Genomic DNA, 20,667 nt, shown 5'->3' with positions numbered 1-20,667 from the left:
TGATCAACTAGGCAAATCTGACATGGGGTGAGGGTAGAGAAGGAAGGTTATCTGTGCCTGGGATTTTCTAACCATCTTGTACATAACTATGTAGTAATTGTTGACTGGCAATGAAAAAGGTGAGTGCATTGCAAGTTTGGATAGTGCTATTTTCCTAAGGCCTCCCAAAACAGGAAAAAATTCTGGTGATGTTGAGATTTGGCTTATTGGGAAAATGTTCTTTTCTTAATAAATATTCTTTCTTGGCTAATAGTTTGTGACTGCTAACTAAGTGCTCCTGAGACCAGTAAGCAGCATAACCTTCCCTAGTATGCATTAATGCTCTGCATTCTTCAGTGTGAAATAGTAGCCAGGAAATCCCCATAAGACGATACCAACATACCATAACCTAGAGCCACACATAAGCAATAATATTGTTTGAATACAACAATGACACAGTACTTGTTGTAAGAGTGGCCAAAGGTCATGATGTCAAGTTAAGTGACATTATTTCTCTCTCTCATTTGAAACTCCCTAAATAAAAAGCATGACTAAGAAAACCTGTTAATTGAACCCTTACTGTCTGTTATTATGAGTTGAGCAAATCCACTGATGTAACTAAAAATAAAGCTTAAAGCCTAAAAACTTCCAGAATTTATAACTTTTTTTCTCAGTGGCATTCAATAGTACATTTGTATTTTGGGGGAAGGTGTGGTGTGTCACAGTTCACATCAATGAAGAACATACGTTTCACTTTCAGCTCCATTGGTCTTGCTTTTCCGCTGTTTCTGCTCATTGGTTGCTGGAGGGGCTTGTCCCATGGCAGGAGGTTTCCGCTTTGCTAACATTTTCCGTTGTCTTTCTATCTCTTCCCTCTGTGAATTTATCCTTTCCTGTTGCCTAGAGATATAAGACGTTGGACAGAGGAGGCTGGTCAAAAAAATTTTAACACAGCTATGGAACAAACACAATTGTCCTACACAAATGTGTGTATTATCAAGATTCCCATATCACTTACTGATGTTCCTGAATTTATTTATTTATACTTAGAAATAAAAGTCATCAGATATACTTCATTTAGGTTCTTTCTGGGGGCACAGAATACACATTATGTTGATAACCTGTAACTTCTCTTAGAGCAGAATCATGTCTCAACAACCCTCAGATACCTGAGCACCTATGACAGTGCCTTTCACAGCACTGATCCGTAAGTAGCTCTTGCTCTGCATCCATTTTAGTGTGTGCTCACCCATAAAGTATTTCTTCTATTTTTTATACAAGTAATGATAATCTGATATACCTATTTCTTTCAATCTAAATCACCCTATTTAAAAAGCTTTGCTTGCAAAAAGAAAACAAGACAATAGGCCTTAGTCAGGCACCTTCAACAGCACAACTGTATTTCAAACTCCAACCATACTATATACATAGCAGGAGAGGTGCTAAAAGACAAAAGTGTGTATTTACAAACATTATTTTAACCCAAATATTTTTAGCTGTAATCTACATATATCAACAGAATATCCCAGGTTAGAAATGCAGAAGGCTCCCAGAATTTCCTAAGTCTGTACATACTGGGATCTGTGAAGCTGTGTGGACTACCCAAGGGAGATCTGACACTTATAGAATAAACGAAATGGATTGTCTCAGTTGGGAATCATGTGATTGAGAATCAGACGGTTCACAAGAAATCGCTTTAAAATGAGATTCTGTAATTCCTTACACGCCAGAGTAAATATCCAGACTAGCATTACAATGTTGTAAAGTTTAATTTACTCCCTCTGATAATCCACATCTTAAATGACCTCAGTTTTGTATATAGGTCAAATCCAGTACATTAATGTTGTCTATTTCACTATAAACAAAAATTTCAGCAAAGACTTTTTCTTGTCTTGGGAGTTACTGAATACAAAAAATAGTGTACTGAGTAACACTAATATTTAACATAACTACTTTCTCAGAACTATGAAATAAACTTTTTAAAAAGGTTCAATAGTACTTTGGAAAGGAAAAATTATTAATCTGGCAAAAAATTTTTCAAATCTAATGTGATTTTCCTATTAGAAGTAATCTACTGTTCAGGCGCATCTGTTGATACTCTATCTGATTAAATTTTTAAATGTCATGACATTTGTCTCTTCCCACAAAACCTAGTGCTGCTGCCTGAAGTTCAGCTACCTCACCCACCAAATTGTCCTTTGTGAGTATATTAGATGAAGCCTTTTAAATTAAAGAATTTCAATTCCTGCACTGAAATTAAGAGACAGGGAATTAATTTATTATAGCAAAACTTCAGGAGGTAAAATCCCTATAGATAGTATCAACTACACACAGCTTCCCAAGAGAAGAGACAGACATCCAATCCCATTTACATGACTTAAACCCATGAAAAAAAATGCTATCTACCTAGAAAGAACCATCCTGGTTTGAGATCTCATTTACAGAGTCCCAATTTATCTGATCTGACGGCTCTACAGCAAAGTGATCATGGGGTACTCCATATAAATTTTCCAGAATCTTCTAAGCATCAGGCTGCTTATAGAATAAAAAGATAAAATACAGCAACTATCAGCAAAAAAGTCTGATCCCTTCTTAAAACTGATGACATTTTACATCTACATACAAACCTATTTATCTTTCTGAGTCAAATTCTAAAAAGACCGCCATCAAAGGAGTCACCATTGACAAAAGCTGTAGCAGTCCCTATCACGTCTGGGACTCAGTCTGAGCATTAATTAGGTGGCTTTGGACAGTAATGGGAATGTGAGTTACGTCTTCTTTTGACCCCATTCTAACAAATCTGGAAAATGGGCAGTGTGCACTCCAAGGCTATTTGCACATTTTGGTCAGGTGTTCTGGAAAAAATATCGTGCTTCTGTGTAGCTGCTGTTTACACTGCCTGGGTATGCTTCTGTCATCATCAGCCACCTACACTTAGAGCTCAGATGGATGCTACTCTGAACCTTTGGCACCTGACCTAACTCAAAAGTCTTTGCTTTTCTTCCAGTGTATTCCATTTTTGACTCAACAGTCCCTTCTCACACCAAAATATGCATATTTGTGAAGTAAAAACACATCTAAACTAGTTGGAGACTTGCATTTCACATTTAAAACAATGACTACTAATGTGTAATCCAGAGGTTGTTCTGATAAAATATTTTTAATAACATCAATATTTCAATATTTGTACTTTTCTTTCAGGTATAATATTTGTTATTTATTCATATGTTTCATTACTAATCAGAAGTAGTCTCATGCTCTCCTATTAATGTTTAATAAGCTATTTCAGCAAGGAAAACCAGGTAGAAAGATGGTCTATGGAATATTCTAACTCACAGTGATCTGCAGATCAAAAGATTGAGAACAGAAAATAGAATGCATGGCTAATTGCTTCCATGAATAACTGCCTCCCCTGCTATGAGACCAGAAGAACTGGATGGTGCCTGGCTACCATTACTGAACATTTGATCAAAGAATCTAAAGATGAGTCCTGATTAAAAGGGGAAAATGCAGAGCAGAATTACCAATTCTCATGAAGTCCAGACTTTATGGAGACACTGAGGCTGGATTATTCTCCGGAACTATTGCCCTGAGATAATCTTTAAACCTTAAACCAAAAATATTCCCTGAAGTATTCTTAAAATCAAATAATAGTTTAGTTTAACTAGTGAAGAATGTCTGCCTTAAGCATTGTGCTCTTTTAAGAATTAGCTATATGAGATCAAATTGACAACAGTGACTCAAAAGATTAGATAGGAAACTTAGGGGGCAGTGAATTTATGTTAGTAGGGGAGGAACAATTTGGAAAAGGAGGGTGGGAATGGTGGCACAACTCAAAGAACGTAATTAATGTCACTGAACTGAACATGTAGAAATTACTGAATTAGTGTATGTTCTGCTGGGTATATTCTCAACAACAAAAATTTAAAAAACGAAAAATAAAAAGTTTGAGAGTCTATGGTAAAAAGATACTACCCCATACTAGTCTAAGATGGAACGATCTAACAAATCAAAGTAAATAAATAAGATATAGCAAAAAGGACTACAACCTGAAGATTTTTTTAAAATCCTGAGCTAAGAGTAGCTATTTACACAGCTGGAATATTAGGATTTAAATGTTAATGCCCTCCTTGGAGTAAATACCTAAATGTTTCAAACCAAAAATTATAAAAAAAGAGAAGTGCTCAAGACTGCAAGTTGCAGGCAGACACAAATGGTGGGGCTGGTCCATCTCCAAGGAAGTGACTATCTCTAATAACTAGATTGTCTCCTTCAAGAACCTCAGAACAGGCCCTATAACTGTCTTCTTCAGTTTTACATTGTTTTATATACAACTCAGTTAACTCTTTCTTAGGTCCCTGCCCATTTCATTTTTTTGTGGGTCCAGAATAAATGCTCTGCAGACTCCTCATGAAAGCCCATTACATAATAAAAACATATCAACTCAAACCCTACATTTTTCTTCCCTAGCTTCAACAATTCTGATGGCTTTTAAGTTTTAATGCAGAACTATTTTTTTATTCCTTTGATTACTTGCGTCATTTTTTTCATGACTTGACCTTTCTTGTTCCCTACATTTCTTTACACATGTAGCAAGTAACACTGAATGAAAAGATGACTAGCACTACTAGGATTATCAATGACTATGATCACAAGGAAGAAAAAAAAAGAGCCCAAACCATCAACTTTTCAATTCTCCATTTAATCATGAAGATTCACTTACTTGATAAGGTTCTGAAAAGCATAACCATCTGTCCACTGTTCAGTAAAAGAGGCCCCGTGTCGGACAGTGGTAAAGTGACCCAATCTCAAACGGTCTTGCATACTCTTATCTCTACATGCCATCTTCTCTTGTTTTGACTTAGAAGAAAAGGACAAAAATAGGAAAAAAGGAAATCCAATACCAATTAGCACGGAGAAAGATACTTTTTAGAAACTCAAAATTTTAAGAGTATCAGGGAAAATACTGTTGAAAAATAACATGATTATCTCAGAACAGTCAGTAATGACTCCTTGAATGACACACCTTCCCTAAGCAGAGCAATGTGACAAGTAGGGTAACTAAAGATCCGCAGGTTCTTCCTTTATAAAGTTTACCCCATTTGTTTACCTCTTAGTTCAGACTAAGCGTCTCATATTTTGGCATCTCATGTTTAGGCCCCATGTTGATGCCTAACTCATAAGATGCTTCTCTATTTTCTATTTCTTCTCCATCCACTATATTCTAGAGACCTGCTGCCCATTCCCCTTCTCAGACCACCACTGTGCACCCTTCCAGGTCAATGTTCCAAACCTTCCATGGCTATTTGCTGCCAACTTTCAGTTCCTGACATGAAAAATACGCTGGAAGATCATGTCTACCTCCCCATAGAATTCTTACTCCAAAATACATTATAAACTTCTGATTCTTGAGCACATCATTCATTCAACATATATTAACTAAAAACTAATTATGTGTCAGGGACCATACAGAGTGCTGGGTATAGAACATGGACAAAAATTGGTGTTTACAGTCTACAGGGAGATATAACCATTGACTATATTAATTCATTAATAGAAGTACAATTGTGATAAGAAATTTGAAGGAAATGAACAAAGTACTGTGAGGCATAACACCACAGGATATACCTACTTTAGCTGTCCTGTGCAGTATTTTTAATTGACAGGCAATTTACACTTGCAGTTGTCCTTCCCTAGAACACATTTTCCCTTTTCCTTGCAGCTTTCCAATAAATCCCCTACCCTTGATTTCCTTTAGTGAATTTCTAAGTGTGTGCACTACTCACTTGAATAGGTCTCCTTGTGTTTGTGAATGTGTCTTATTTCTCCTCTCTAGGCTGCCCTTTGAGGGTAAGAGATGTGCCTTATGTTTCTTTCGCTCAAAGTCATGTTTTTTAGATTCATCCATGTTGTTGTGTGTACGAGGAGTGCATTCCTTTTCATTGTGTGAACATATCACATTTTGTGTATATGTCCAACTGGTGACAGACTATTTCTGGTTTTTGGTTTTTGGACATATGCTTCCATTCCTCTTGGGTAAATGCCAGTAATAGAACTACTGGGTCACAGGGCAGGTATGCATTTACCTTAACAGAAAACTGCCGAACAGTTTTGCTAAGTGGATGCACCATTTTACACTCCCAGGAGTATGTGAAGTCTGGCTTCCCCACTGTTAGTCTTTTTAATTTCAGTCATTCTACTGGGTATGTAAAGATATCTCATTGTGGTTTTAGCTTATTTCCCCGATACCTAATAAAGTCGAACATCTGTTTTTTCATATGTTGACCATTTGTATTTTTTTGATTATACTTTAGTGTTAAGCATCCATCCAAGTCTTTTGCTTATTTTTAATGCATTGTCTTTTTATTAAGTTATAGAAGTTCTTTATGTATTATGAATACAAGTCCTTTGTGAGATAACATTGTAAGCATTTCTTCCTAATTTGTAGCTGCATATTCATTTATGTTTCTTTATATTCCAACATGGAATATATTCAGTAAGTATTCCCTATTTAATAAGTTAATAAACAAGTACTAAAATTTATTTCAATTCTTTTGGGAACAAATCTAAATTTTATTTCTAATAGAAAATTATTTTCCTATGAAAACTCAGAGACAGTACTATTTACTTGTACTGTATTATTCAGCATTAGTACAACTGGCTCACTGTACACAGACTTCAGGAAGTGCCCTAAAAGGTTCTCAGGAAGTAAACCCTAAAGCTCTAAATAAATTCTCTGTATCAACATGTGCCTTATTATTTCTCACTCATAAAAATGAGAAAAAGGGGGTTTCACGTCTAATAAAAATTGAGTCAAAGGATGAAGCAAAGTTCTCTTCAGTATCCTCAACCTCAATAAAAGGATCCACTTCACTTTTATGAGTTTTCCCTATCTTTTAACAGCACTATAAAGATTTCAGCAGAAGTAACCCACCAGTCTGCCTCAAACCTGGAGTTTATAATCTTGTCATAATTTAATTAGGAAGTATGCCGTCTTAAAACTTTTATGAAATAGAAAGAAGAATAAAAAGGCAAATTGCAATTAATCAATAACTATAATAAAGGGGACATCAGCCAATTAAAGTAATCATATACAGGTATATGACGACCTCGTGTTTTTAAAGCATGAAGCACTTAACACATTATTATATACACAAGTTATTCCTAAGACCATCTCTGAAACAGAAACACAACTACTGCTAAAAGTTTGTAATAGTAAAAGGATACTCACTTCAACTGATAAGATGAACATAAGAATTTAGGAGAGCAACACCCCAAATAAGCTCAGCTAGGATAAGCTGTCCCTGTTCAATCAACATCACACTCAAAGCAACGCACAACCAGAAAGCATGTCCCAAGGTATCACTCTGGCTGCTTGGTCCAGTGTTCATGCAAAGAAAAAATTCTAATTGTCAAATCATGAAGAGTTTTTTCCTAAAAAGTCCAACTTTTAAAATGTTTTCATCTCAAGTAAGGAGCCACAACAATGATACATAGTAAGCATCTTGGAATAAGAGAGCTCAGATCACTATTAATTACTAACCTTTTCTATAAGGAGTTTCTTGCTCATTGTTACACATCTATTTAATCGTTCCTTGTATTTCTCTAGCATCTTTTGCTGTTCATCAATCTGCCGTCTCAAATCACAGTTGGCCTTCAATGGAAAAAAATTTTTTAATTAACGCTAAGGAAGAAAGATTAATACAAAAGCAGTTTCTAGGGAGTCAGAAAAATCATTTCTATGTTGTTAAATCAAAAGGAAATTTAAGGTTCAAAGAGATATGAGTAATTTATATCTTTAAAAAAAGGTAAATACTTCATTCCTTTATCCTCTTTTAATAATTTATTCTCTATTAATCATAAATTCTGTTACTAGAAGTGGGCATGTTTTTCTACCGACTATATTTTGTGCCTCTCAACAGCCATTGTTTGGCTACATCTAGTAAGTACATTACATATGTGTAAGCTGTCACAAAACAAAAAAATCCCCAGTTAATGAGATGTTTAAAAAAGATACAAACAGTATGATTAAGCACTTATATATAGGGTTGCTATGACTTGGAATCCACTCTGTGGCAACGGGGCAGATATATATTGAGAAAAAAAAAAAGACCTCACATAACGTTCTATATGTTTGTTTTTTATTCTTTGATCCTTATTTCCAAAAATGAAACTTGAATTTACAAAAATGTTCCTTGCCAGAGAGGCCAGGCATACCCATGCCTGCGTAAGACAGGACTAACAAACAAGTTAAATACAAGGGCTTTGGTCCCTGGTTCGAGAATGCTAAAATGTAAATACACAGTTAATTTAGCTGTGGTCAGAAGCCTACAGGATAGGCTAAATACTCTGAAAAATTTAAGCCTCCTACAATAACAGAGAAGGAAAGAACCACTAGCCCAAAGTCGATTTTGACTTGCAACTTCTGGATGTATTCTTTTTGTAATAAGCAAAGGATGCCTATTCTCTTGGCAAATAAATGCTACTTCATAATAACTTGCTTGGATTGTGAAAAAGAAGTTTTACATTTCCCAATCAAATAAAAAAAAGATTTTTTTTTTCAAATGATATAAGCACTCTTGAAACAGTAAAAGGCACAAAAGGAAGATATTACAGAAAATTCAATTTCTGAGACTTGTCAGCTACATTTTTAAAGTGACCCGTGTGAGACAGTTTCATCTTTGAATGTTTCTACCTTCCCCCTGAGCATAATTTCTTCCTACTAGTTTTTGTTAGAGAGTCCTATGGATCACATTACCAAAGGCAAAATATAACTACATTAGGATAAGTGAGACTATCTTATTCATACCAAACAATCAGCAAACCAAAGATTATGTAATGTTTATGTGAAATACAATCTACACTTGGAAGGTGAACAAATGTTTAGAATCAAATGTACAGAATCAACCAACTCCCGGCAGCTTATTTAAAGTTTAAAAACTCTAAATTTTTGTGATTTTGATCACTAGTGCTTTTAGGAGTTCATGTTTAAAATTGCATCCGGCTAGTAGCTTCTGATGTAGCCTTTCCCAACTTCTCACTAAAACGGAATATGGCTAAAAAAACTCAGTGAATGACCCATTTCTGCTGTGTCTGCCTGAAAGGAGACATAAAGACCCACGGTCTTTTGCTCATCGTGTATCCTCCAGATGAGAAACGTAAGTTCTAATCAACTTGAAAAAATGGCAGCTGTCTTCCATCTTGACATATACACTCCAATGCTACTCTTCCACATCCAAAGAAAAGCTATAACCTCCAGAAAATAATGGAGCAAACGCGGGATAGTGGTGAGTAGAGGGAGCTCTACGGCTTCCTAGAAAATGAAAGCAGAGATTCAGAAAAAAAAAAAAAAGGACAGTACTAAGTCAGGATTCCAGTTTTACACATGCTATATCTTCTCAATCTTAAGAGGATCAGGCAAGGAAGAAGGAAGATGAGCCTGGGATCCTTTCTCAATGTAGCAAAGTGACCAGATGAAAACCCACCAGATATTAGAATTAGGGATAGAAGCTTTTTATACTCACAAGCTACCTAATTATAAATCTTAGATGGCAATTCAACCAGCATCCATGTGGAAAAAAAAATCAAAATAGGAATAAGAGCAAGCCCAGACACCATATCTCTTGGAAGATAAATACTGAGTCTAAACATTGCTCTCCTCATTCAAAGATGGGAAAAAGAAAACAAACAAAAACAGGACTAAGGGAAAACATTTCTGAAAAAGAAAAGAAAACATCAGCTTGAAAATGATGGAAATGATCTATGAAAACTAAAATGACGCTTTAGAGTATTGCTTTTTTTCTTTTTTTAAGAGTATTGCTTGTAATACCATAAAACACAAAAAGGCATGCTGTCTATGAAATAGGAGTCAAAAACCATGAAGAATGTACAGGATGGCTAAAAAAGATGAATTACAGAATTGTACATGTGAAGGATGTTGAAATGCAAATGTTCTGTTACATATATTTACTACAATAAAAGTGAACTGGGTAAGGGATACAAGTGTAATATAATGTAAATGTAAATAAGAGTTAAATTCACAGCAACTGTAGCAAATAGCAGAAGTGACAGAGCAGAAAATATACGGAAGAGAAACTGAACATTTAATGAGATTAAAAAGAGATATAAAATAATAAAGGACACAGATCAGAGATCCAAGGTAGGAACCATGGAAGAAACTAGTATAAGAAGAAAAAAAGCAATAAGTAGACATAACCACACATTCTGAAAATAAAAATGTGCTGGTGGTATTGTTTGCTGCCATCAAGTCAGCCCCAATTCATGGCAACCCTATGCACAAGGGAACAAAACAATGCTGGTCCTGCGCCACCCCTGTGATCGTTGTGGACCTGATGGTTGTGATCCATATAGTTTTCACTGGTTGATTTTTGGAAGCAGATGTCCAGGCCTTTTTCCCTAGTCTGGAAACTCAGCTGAAACCTGTTCAGCATCATAGCAATACACAAGCCTCCAGAGATAGATGGGTAGTGGCTGTGCATGAAGTATACTGGCTAGGAATTGAACCCTGGTATCCCACATAGGAGGAGCCCTGGTGGAGCAGTGGTTAAGCACTCAGCTGCTAACTGAAGGGTCGGTTGTTCGAACCCACTAGCCATTCCGTGGTAGAAACACATGGCAGTCTGCTTCCATAAAGATTTCAGCCTAAGAAACCCAAGGGGCAGTGCTACTCTGTCATATAGGGTAGCTATTAGTCAGAATCGACTCAACGGCAACAGGTTTGGGTCAGGTTTGATCCCACATAGAAGGTGAGAATTCTACCACTGAACCACCACTGCCTCCATTAGACATAACCACACATTTTCAGAGTTAAAAATACAGAGACATACATTTACTCTCGCAAAATTTTTTGAAATATATGAATATAGTGGGAAGTACCTACAGTCATCATGGCAAACACAGTATGGTTCTGTTCCTTTGGTCACAGACTTCTCTAAAACATTAAATGACAGAAAAATTAAAGGTGTGTGTGTGAGAGAGAGACAGGCAGACAAACATTTTTGAGGGTGGGAAAAGGCCAACAGGTTATGACACAAAAATCTTACACACAGTGCTGTCTTTCATATGGGAGGGAGGGGAAGAGAAAGAATTCACAGCTCTCCAAAATCACAGAAAATTTAACACTGACATTTTCAAAAAATTACTTGAAAATGTATTCTAATCAAGAGACAAAACAAGACAAAAATTGTGATTAAAAAAAAAAAAGCAATGCCAGTGAGCTTTGAAACCTGTTTAACAAATTTATGTGCAAACAATTATTGTAAATTTGGCCATAAAACTACCTGTAAGAGAAATTACTCTTACCTGATATACAATATTAAAAATAATAATGTAATAATATTAACATTTTCACTAGCAAAGACCAGGCTTATAGCTTAAATATGTGCTAAATTCCAAGTCTTATATAGAAGGGGGTCAAGATACACTATTTTGCACTATATTTTTGAGGAGAGATAATCACGAACACAGTGATTTTTATTATCCTTATTATTATATGAAGCCCTTTATTCAAACAAAATCTGACCCAGAAGTCCAATAAGAGAAACTGATAAAAGCATGGCTGGGCATCACACTCTGCCCAGTTACAGCAGATTTAGAGGCTCCTCTACAGAACCTTCAGGGTTCCATGGAGCCAACTTGAAAACTAATGCATTAGTACAAATAAAGATCAAACCTATACCTTCTAAATCAATGCAGCAGATAAAAATGTTAGCTAGTTTTATCTATAAATCAGTAATATGTACACATATATGCATATGTATATATACTACGAACAGCTCCAAAAATTACTAGAGAAAAATATACTACATGTTTTATCTCAGTTAATGGAATTATGGGTGTGTGGTGAAGTGAGTTCCTTTATGTGGCCTTTTGCCTTGCTTCTTTTGAAAAACAGCTTGAGAGATTTTCCCCCTAGTTTTCTACCTTAGAGGGTTTATTACTTTTGTCCAGGTTGATGGACATTTCCTGGATAAGCGACGAACAACTTGGTTAGATAATTATTGCCTGATCCTGAGCTGCAGCCTGCTCTGTGATTGGTACTCATCTTTCAGGGACTGGTCAATAGACTATGCAAATGAAATGCCTGTAGCCTACTATGCAAACGAAGTGTCTGTGTCCTGTCCAGAGGGGAGTTCATGGCCTGCCTTGAGGGAGGGCCATGCCTTGAAATTGATGAGAAGTTTGTGTATATAAGCAGCCAACCCTACAGAGATTTTTCAGACAGGAAGCAGCAGGAAGACAAGAAGCAGGCAGAAGCAGAAGGAAGAAAGAAGAGAGAAAAGAAGCAGAGAGACAGGAGGCAAGGAACCTTCTAAAAGAGCTGTAACATGGGTCAAGGCCTATAACACTGAAGACAGCGAGGGGCCCAGAAGGGACCCAGCACCAGAGCTGGCACCAACAGGCCCGGAGGGCCCTGCAGCAGAGTTGGTGGTGACAGATGGTAGGGCCAAGAGGAACCTGTCCTGAGGCAACCAAAAGGAACCTGTCTCGAGGTGGCTGAAAGAAGCCTGTGCTCAGGGGGCCGAAAGGAGCTAAGAGAGCTGTCCTGCACTGAAGAAGGGAGACTCTGCCAATGTACTTCCTGATCCTGATCCTGAGTTGCAGTCTCTTCATCCTGACCCTGAGTTGTACCCTGTTGTTTCCTTAATAAGCCACTTAACTGTAAGTATGGTCTGTGAATTGTGTGTGGCCATTCCAACAGATTCTCAAACCCAGAAGACAAGTACAGGGCACTGTGGGAGGGACAGCTGATGTCAGAATTGGTAAAAAGGTCACAGGGTGGAGGTATGTCTGACCTTCACCTCATACTGATCAGCCTTGGGCTGATCCCAGTTTGCATTTACTGCCCTGAAGTTAGATTCTGATGCTATTACTACTACTACCATTTTACAAGGTGTTATATCAGGAAAACAGTAAATATCTTTTTCATTTTTTAAAAGAACAGGACAATCATCTCAAATTGAATATTCAACACATATCTTTAAAACATTATGATATATATTTTAGAGAGAGCTTTTTAAAGTTCTAGACTAAACCCATTGCCGTCGAGTCGATTTCAACTCATAGCAACACTATAGGACAGAGCAGAGCTACTCCACAGGGTCTCCAAGGAGCGGCTGGTGGATTCGAACTGCCAACCTTTTGGTTAGCAGCCGAAAGCTTAACCACTGCGTGACCAGGGCTCCAATTCTAGACTAGATATTTTAAAGGTTTCTTTTGTAAGCACAAAAAATTTTGGCTAAAGATGTAAAACCAGGGCCGAAAAGTCCTTGTGAAATGATTTTAAAACTTCAAGAACATCAAAATAACTTCTCTGGAATGAGAAAACAACATTTTATGATTATTCCCAGAGTGCCAAATGAAATATAACATTCCACATACCTATTTCTCTAATATTAAATATTAACATTGTACAGTAATGTTAATATTTAAGTTAAATATTAAAGAGAGTGCTTAGAATGTAGGTATGATCCTGGTTCCTACTCAGACTGCTTCAGATTAATGGAAAATATCCAAACATCAATTATATAACTTTGCTATTTGGCCCTAGTAATTATTTTATGCTACCAACATGATCCAAATACACATACCATCAATCATTGCTTGTTATAAACAACATTTTAATACTTACTCGTAATAAATCATCTATTCTTCCTTCTTTCTTCTCTAAGTCAGAATTCTTACTGTTTTCTAGTGCAGATATTTTTTCTATTGTGAGGTCAGACTATAGAGACAAAGGCAACATAAATTTAGGATTCACCTCAAAATATTAATGTGATCATATTTTACTCATTATTTTTCTGGAAAAAGCACTTGTTAATACAAATAGCCAGGAATCATATGACTCAAGAAATTACATCTGCTTTTTTCATCCCATTCTTTAAGCATTAGCTGGGTTTCTTATATCCTGCTACAACAGCACCTTCAAAAACATGTTAACTGTGGAATCACATGAATTCTCAAACTACTATGCATTGAATAATATAGAAATGCACTACTCTAGAAATGAAATTCACTTTGAATGGAAAAGGATTTCAGTGGAGAAATAACCCAAATCTCTAAAGAACAAACATGCCATCTAGTGGGAACAAAGAGCAATCTGAAGGGAAGAGAAGTTCTCTGAAACACACAACTATGTAAGTCTGTTCAAGTGTCCAAAGAGCTGCTGACTTAGATAAAAGCAGTTTATCTGCTCCTGAGGTTCTTGTATCTCGAGACTTAATTTCTTCTAGCTTGCCAAGCGTGTTGTCTTGAAGCCAACGCAGACAGCACCAAAAGAGGCTGCAAGAAAACCTAGTAAACTATTTGGGCAGCTCAAGACTACAAAACAGAGGATATATCTACATCCTTTTCATATATAATCTCTGAATGTTTACAACATTACTTAAGTTAAACAGAGTTTCTAAAGACTGTTTAACAAGAAAATTAGGTTGGTGTGCCCCATCCTGGAAACGCTGGTGGTGTAGTGGTTAAGTGCTACGGCTGCTAACCAAAGGGTCAGCAGTTCAAATCCACCAGGCACTCCTTGGAAACCCTATGGGGCAGTTCTATTCTGTCCTACAGGGTCGCTATCCGTCGGAATGAACTCGACGGCAACGGGCTTGGTTTTTTGGTTTTGACCCCATCTTAGAGAAGTTTTAGTTAGGTCTTGCTGAATGAGTAAGCATGTATGGGAATTAACTACTTTTATAAAGTAGGGAATTAACATTTATTGAAAGCCCCCTCTAAGTGTTGCCCTAATATGCATTTTGTATACACTGTCAGAGATAATCAGCAACAACCACATTTTACAGATAATTTGTACTCAAGAAAACAGGCCAGAAAGATAAAGTGTCAATTGCAGAGCCAGAATGTGGATTCAGGACTGAAGGCCTCCAAAGTGTGTGTTCTTTCCTCAACATCATAGAAACATTTCTGTTACAATACAACAGAAAGGGAAAGAAAAGCCTCAAAAAGTTAAAGCATCTTCAAAGGACTTTAAATACTAATTACGCAAATTCTGAATGCAACACACAAAAATAGTGAGGTAAACTTAGAGAAATAAGAAGACAGAGAGGAATCACAGACATTATACGTGGTCAGCACTGATTCCTAAGCAGAGCTTCTCCTCCATGGCTTATCCACCACTGACCTGGGTCTGTCTGTGCTGGGTGGAGATCTGTTTTTGGGAGCTGCAGGAATGCTCTGTGTTGCCAGATCCTGTAGAAGAGGGACTGTTTTGCTGAGCCTGTAATAAAGGTACACCACCAATCACAAAAAAGTTTTGCATCTTTCTCCACAAACATTTGTATGAATGCAAGTGATTATATAAAACAAACCCCTTCTGATGAAAGTTCGAAGTCAGGACCATGTGGCCAAGATGAAAGTAAAACAATTCATATATGAGACACAGGGGCTGAGACATGGTGGCTTAAACCATGTTCCTACAAATAGGTTTAAAATATCACATTATTATGATTTTTAAAACAAGTAATTAGAGGAAACTAAAAGTTATCCCTATAGTAACAAGCCGTTCTCACTTGCATTTTGATATGCTTTTGTCAGAGCAGGCTGGTGAAGCGTCCAGTGTACAGGGAATGCACGTGACTGACTGGTCAGGAAGGACAGCAGACACACTACAGTATTCAGAACAGTCTCCTAAATATGCAAACAGTATCCAGGAACACACAAACCCATTGCCGTCAGTCGATTCCAACTCATAGTAACCCTATAGGATAGCGTAGAGCTGCTCCATAAACTTTTCAAGGCTGTAAATCTTTATGGAAGCAGACTTCCACATCTTCCTCCCATGAAGCGGCTGGTAGGTTCAAACCACCAACTTTCCGGTTAGCAGCCATGCATTCAACCACTATGCCACCAGGGCTCAAACGCACAGTGTGTTCCAAAAGTCCAGGCTGATTTTCAGTACTGTCACTTGATGGCTGTGGCTGTTATACATGGATTTACAAGGCATCCTAAGGCATTTTTTAATTTATAAGGTATATGATTTAATATAATTCAAATATTCAGGAATATACAATCATTATACTTCTGACTTCTGACAGTCCTTTTTAAAATATAGTACAATTGCACCCAATACTGTATCACCATCACAGCCATAACAAGGAAATATTAGATATTCTAAGGACTATGAAATAATGGAAATACAATAGTACTATCTCCTTAGAGAATGAAGCTTTTGCACATATGTAAATCTTTCTGATACTTTTCACATATTTATTTATTTTTCTAATCATTTATCATAGTGATAATGGCATAATCACTATGTACTGAGCAATTACCGCATACTAAATACTTCACTGACATGACCACATGTAATCCTTCCAACAACCCTGGAAGTGGTAGTTGTGATTGTTGTTGTTATTATTCCCATTTTACAGGTAAAGAAAATGGAATTCAATGACATTAAGTGCCTTATTCAGGGTCACAGTAATATGACATGTCTCATGAAAGCTGAGGGCTGCTTGCTCCACAATGACCACTCTCAGTGGCTTCAGTAGACTTCTCTAGTAAACAAGTTACAGGGTACTGTTACGACCATGCACTGAACAAGCTAAGCACTTCATACAAATGTTTTCCTTGAAGCCTCATACAGCCTTGTAAGCTAGGCAGTGTTATTGTCCTCATTTTATTTACTCATTCAACGACTACTTATTGAGCACTCACTTACTAGTACTAAGCACGGTATTAGGTGTTGAGGATGCAATAGCCAAGAAAAACAAACAAAAATGAAAGACCCAGTCCTTACTCTGCCTTAACGAAGCTTACAATCCAAGGGAAGATGTCAACAAATATTTGCTGGAAAAAAATGTTGACTAAATAATCACATAATAAATGCAAAATTACAATTAGGGTAAGTACTATCAGAACATACAACAGGGTACACAATCTAGAGAGTCAGGACTGAATTACCTGAGAAAGTAACATCAGAGTTAAGATTTGAAAAAACAAAAAAAAAAAGCAGTCATGGCGGAGAAAGAGGTGATGGGGTCATTTTAGGTAGAGAATATTTCAGAGTAGAGGCCCTCTTAAGAGGCCCCACTCTCTCTTAAGAGTAGGGGAAAGGTGAAGACCAATCTGGGGTTGAAAGAAGTCCAAAAAAAAAAAAGAACTAATCTCAGAGCCAGGAGCCCTGGTGGTGCAGCAGTTAAAGTGCTTGGCTGCTGACAGAAAGGTTGGTGAGTAGGTCTACGGTTCAAACCTACCAGCTATTCTGAGGGAGAAAGATGTGGCAGTGTGCTTCCGTAAAGATTATAGCCATGGAAACCCTAAGGGGCAGCTATACTTTGTCCTACAGGGTCGCTATGAGTCAGAATCAACTCAACAGCAATGTTTTTTTTTTTTTGGCTTTTAGTCTCAAAGAAAGAAGCCCCAGTAGTACAATGGTTAAGCGCTTGGATGCTAACTGCAAGATCGGCAGTTTGAACCTACCCAGTGGCTCCACAGGAGAAAGACCTGGCGACCTGCTCCTGTGCAGGTTACAGCCTGGAAAACCCTATGGGACCGTTCTGGCCTATCCCATGGGGTTGGTATGGGTCAAAACCAACTCAAGGGCCCCGAACAACAACAGTCTCACAGAGGTTAAACAGTTTGCACAGCCAGCAGATGGCAGGGCTGCAATTAGGAGACAGGTCTGTGTAAGTCCAAATACCTGAAAATGTTCTCTAACCCTTCTAAAATGCAGCAAACCTGACCTTTCCTTAATGACTAAGGGTCACCATAAAAAAAAATATATATATATAATGAACCTCAAATATTATACTGCCCTATGATACCAATGTAATCTTTCAGTTATCATTAGATTGCTCTTATAATCCTCCCCTTTTTTGTTTCTAAACAAATATGATTGTTTGAACTGTATTTATAGTAAGAACGAGTAAGAATTAAATGGCTACTTATAAAAGTTCTACAGATGTCTAGATTTTGGTTTATAGGTTCTCTTAAGATGCTTTTTTTTAATATAAGCTCGTTTCTGATTCTAAGCTTTCTCCCAGAAAACCAAGGGTGCTAGATGCGTGACTGAGCAAGATGTTTCCAAACTAAACCTTTCTGTAAAAATGCCTATATAAATAACCCACTGATAAGAAGTAAAAATGGTAAAATTATCTGAGGAAATGGGACACAGGATAGGAGGTAGCAAATCCTCATGAAAACGAGAACAATACCTTCAAAATGTAAAATGTACCACGCAAATAATAAGGACTTGTTACAAGTTGAGTCCTTGGTAGGAAAGATACTTTAATTCTGATCACTGATTCAATATTGTGAACCTCTATGCCTGGTTCTATGTTAAACACTAACCAAAGAAAACTAAACCCATTGCCATCAAGTCGATGCCGACTCATGGTAACCCTACAGGACAGAGCAGAACTGCCCCATAGGGTTTCCAAGGAGCGGTTGGTGGATTCAAACTGCCAACCTTTTGGTTAGCAGCCAAATGCTAAGCCATCGCGCAACCAGAGCTTCGCATGTTAAACGTTAGACACGTAAAACTGGAAAACAAAGGGTTTATACCCTCCCAACAAGTCAGTGATTACAGAATAATGTCCCAGGGACAAGAGAACAGAGCCCACCTTGCTAAGCCAGCCACTGGACTTTGAATTAAGTCCAATCCCTACCTAGCAAAACATTCTCCCCAGATTTCTGTATTTTTTGTTCCTATTATAAATTATAAAATACTGGCTTCCAAGTCATGATGATAGGTTGAATCTCCCAGCATTTCACTGAAATACAGAGAATAAAGCTATTTTTAAAGTGAAATCGTAATAACACCCCTAAAAACAAAGAAACAAAGAATCGGAAAATTTTAAATTTTAAGAAACATTCAAAAGCAGTTGCCATCAGATTGAGAGAGAAATTAAAGAAATTCATAGCTCAAAATATCATCAATAAGACAGGCTGAGTGTTTTCAAGGGAGCTCCTGCAAAGTTCCAAGCTGAGAGTTACAAACATGAAAAGCATGAGTGATTCATGGAACAATGGTCAGGCATTAAAAACTCTTACTGCTAGCAGCTGAGCCAATACGGCTCCTCTTGACGCCCTCCTTTGTATACAGAGGGCCCTTGAGACTACCTGCTTCTGACCCCACGATAAAGCACTAAACAGATCTCTTAAATAACAAGCACACAAATATCAAAGAATGAAAAAGAGTGGGTCCAGGGAAGGGCTCTCTTAATGTGGGTACTGAGGTTTGAGAAGAAAAGCAGAGAAAGCATAGTAACTCTGCCCTCCACAAATGATAAAGGCAGAAGTAAAAGGAAGGCAGCTCTGCAAAGAGTGAAATAACTCACCCACCTGAATAAAGCCCTGCTTACTTTTTTTTTACTTTACTTCGGAAGCTACGAGTTGGAATCGACTAGACGGCATTGGGTTTTTTTTTTTACTTTACTTTGACACCTGTAGAGGAGCTGGTCTTCCTACCTGGAGCTTACCAGACACTTGTGGAGATCACAGTCAACCCTCCCACTACTCTTTGGGAAGCAGTAACTACACTACCACAGACAATTCATGTCAGCAATCTATACTCGTCATCCTAATCCTTTTCAAGAAAACCAACACATGAAAGAGAAGATCCAAGTTGAAAACATAAAATCTGATCCTAGAGGAAACAGATTTAGTTAAAAATAATTAAAAAAATAAAGTATAAAAATAGAGGGTCAAAATGATACCGCATCTATAAATATAAAAATGCAACAAAAACACACAAAAAGAAAGTTGACAAATTAAGATTATCAAAATTTTAAAAACTGAATAGAAAAGCTGCAATACAGAATGCACATAGTTCTAGTCAGTGGTCTAGAAAGAAAATCTTGCAGGACATAATGCAAAAAGTTAAAGAGATAGATTATGAAAGCAAAGTTAGGAGACATGAATGACACGAAAACTCCAAAATCTGTATAATAAGCTTAAAGGAAGAAAAGAATTGACAGAAAGAAAAAAAAAAAAATCAAAGAAACAACAAGATAAAATTTCTCTGAGATAAAAAGATATGTCTTCAAGGAGGGAGTAAAAAAAAAAAAAAAAAACTACCTCTATTCAAAGATGACATGATTTTGCATACAGAAAATCCTATGAAATCCACACCCAAAAAAAAATATAAAAATGAATTCACCAAGATTGTGGGATACAAGATCGATACACAAAATTCAACTATATTTTCTATACTCCATCAATAACTATCTATCCAACATAAAATTAAGAAAATGATCCTATCTACAATAGTATCAAAAAGAATACTTAGGAATAATTTTAGCAAAAGAACTACACGACTTGTGAACCGAAAACTGCAAAGCATTATTGAGAGAAATTAAGGAAGACCTAAATAAAGGGAAAGATAGCTCAACTTCTTGGATTGGAAGACTCAGATAGTTAGGATGGCAATACTCTCCAAACTGATCTACAGATTCAACACAATTCCTATCAAAATCCCACGTGCCTTTTTTGCAGAAATTGATGAGCTAATTCTAAAATTCATATGGAAATGCAAGGGATCCAGGGTAACCAAAAACAATCTCGAAGAAAAACAAACATGGAGGAATCATACTTCACAATTTCAAAACTTATTACTAAGCCATCAGAATCAAAGTAGTATGGTACCGGCATAAGGATAGAGATATACATTAACGGATTAGAATTGAAGAGTCCAGAAATAAACTCTTACTATGGTCA

The 20,667-nt window shown here is 36.9% G+C and overlaps 1 protein-coding gene across 10 annotated transcripts in view; it reads right to left on the bottom strand.

The window, feature by feature from the left end:
• The window catches only part of TLK2 (tousled like kinase 2), a 148,612-nt gene that overhangs the window by 38,070 nt on the left and 89,875 nt on the right, over nt 1-20,667 (bottom strand). For all 10 annotated transcript variants that reach the window (XM_049861647.1, XM_049861645.1, XM_049861648.1 and 7 more), the window contains 5 exons: nt 15,131-15,226; nt 13,631-13,723; nt 7,523-7,633; nt 4,703-4,839; nt 727-879 (listed from right to left, as the gene is read on the bottom strand). In XM_049861647.1, the coding sequence (XP_049717604.1) occupies nt 727-879; nt 4,703-4,839; nt 7,523-7,633; nt 13,631-13,723; nt 15,131-15,226 (590 nt within the window). The remainder of the gene's footprint in view (nt 1-726; nt 880-4,702; nt 4,840-7,522; nt 7,634-13,630; nt 13,724-15,130; nt 15,227-20,667) is intronic.

This window comes from Elephas maximus, chromosome 19 (genome assembly GCF_024166365.1).
Source record: "Elephas maximus indicus isolate mEleMax1 chromosome 19, mEleMax1 primary haplotype, whole genome shotgun sequence".
NCBI classification, from domain to species: domain Eukaryota; kingdom Metazoa; phylum Chordata; class Mammalia; order Proboscidea; family Elephantidae; genus Elephas; species Elephas maximus.
The sequence above is the reverse complement of the archived record's forward strand: the minus strand, read 5'-3'. Positions and strand labels throughout refer to the sequence as shown.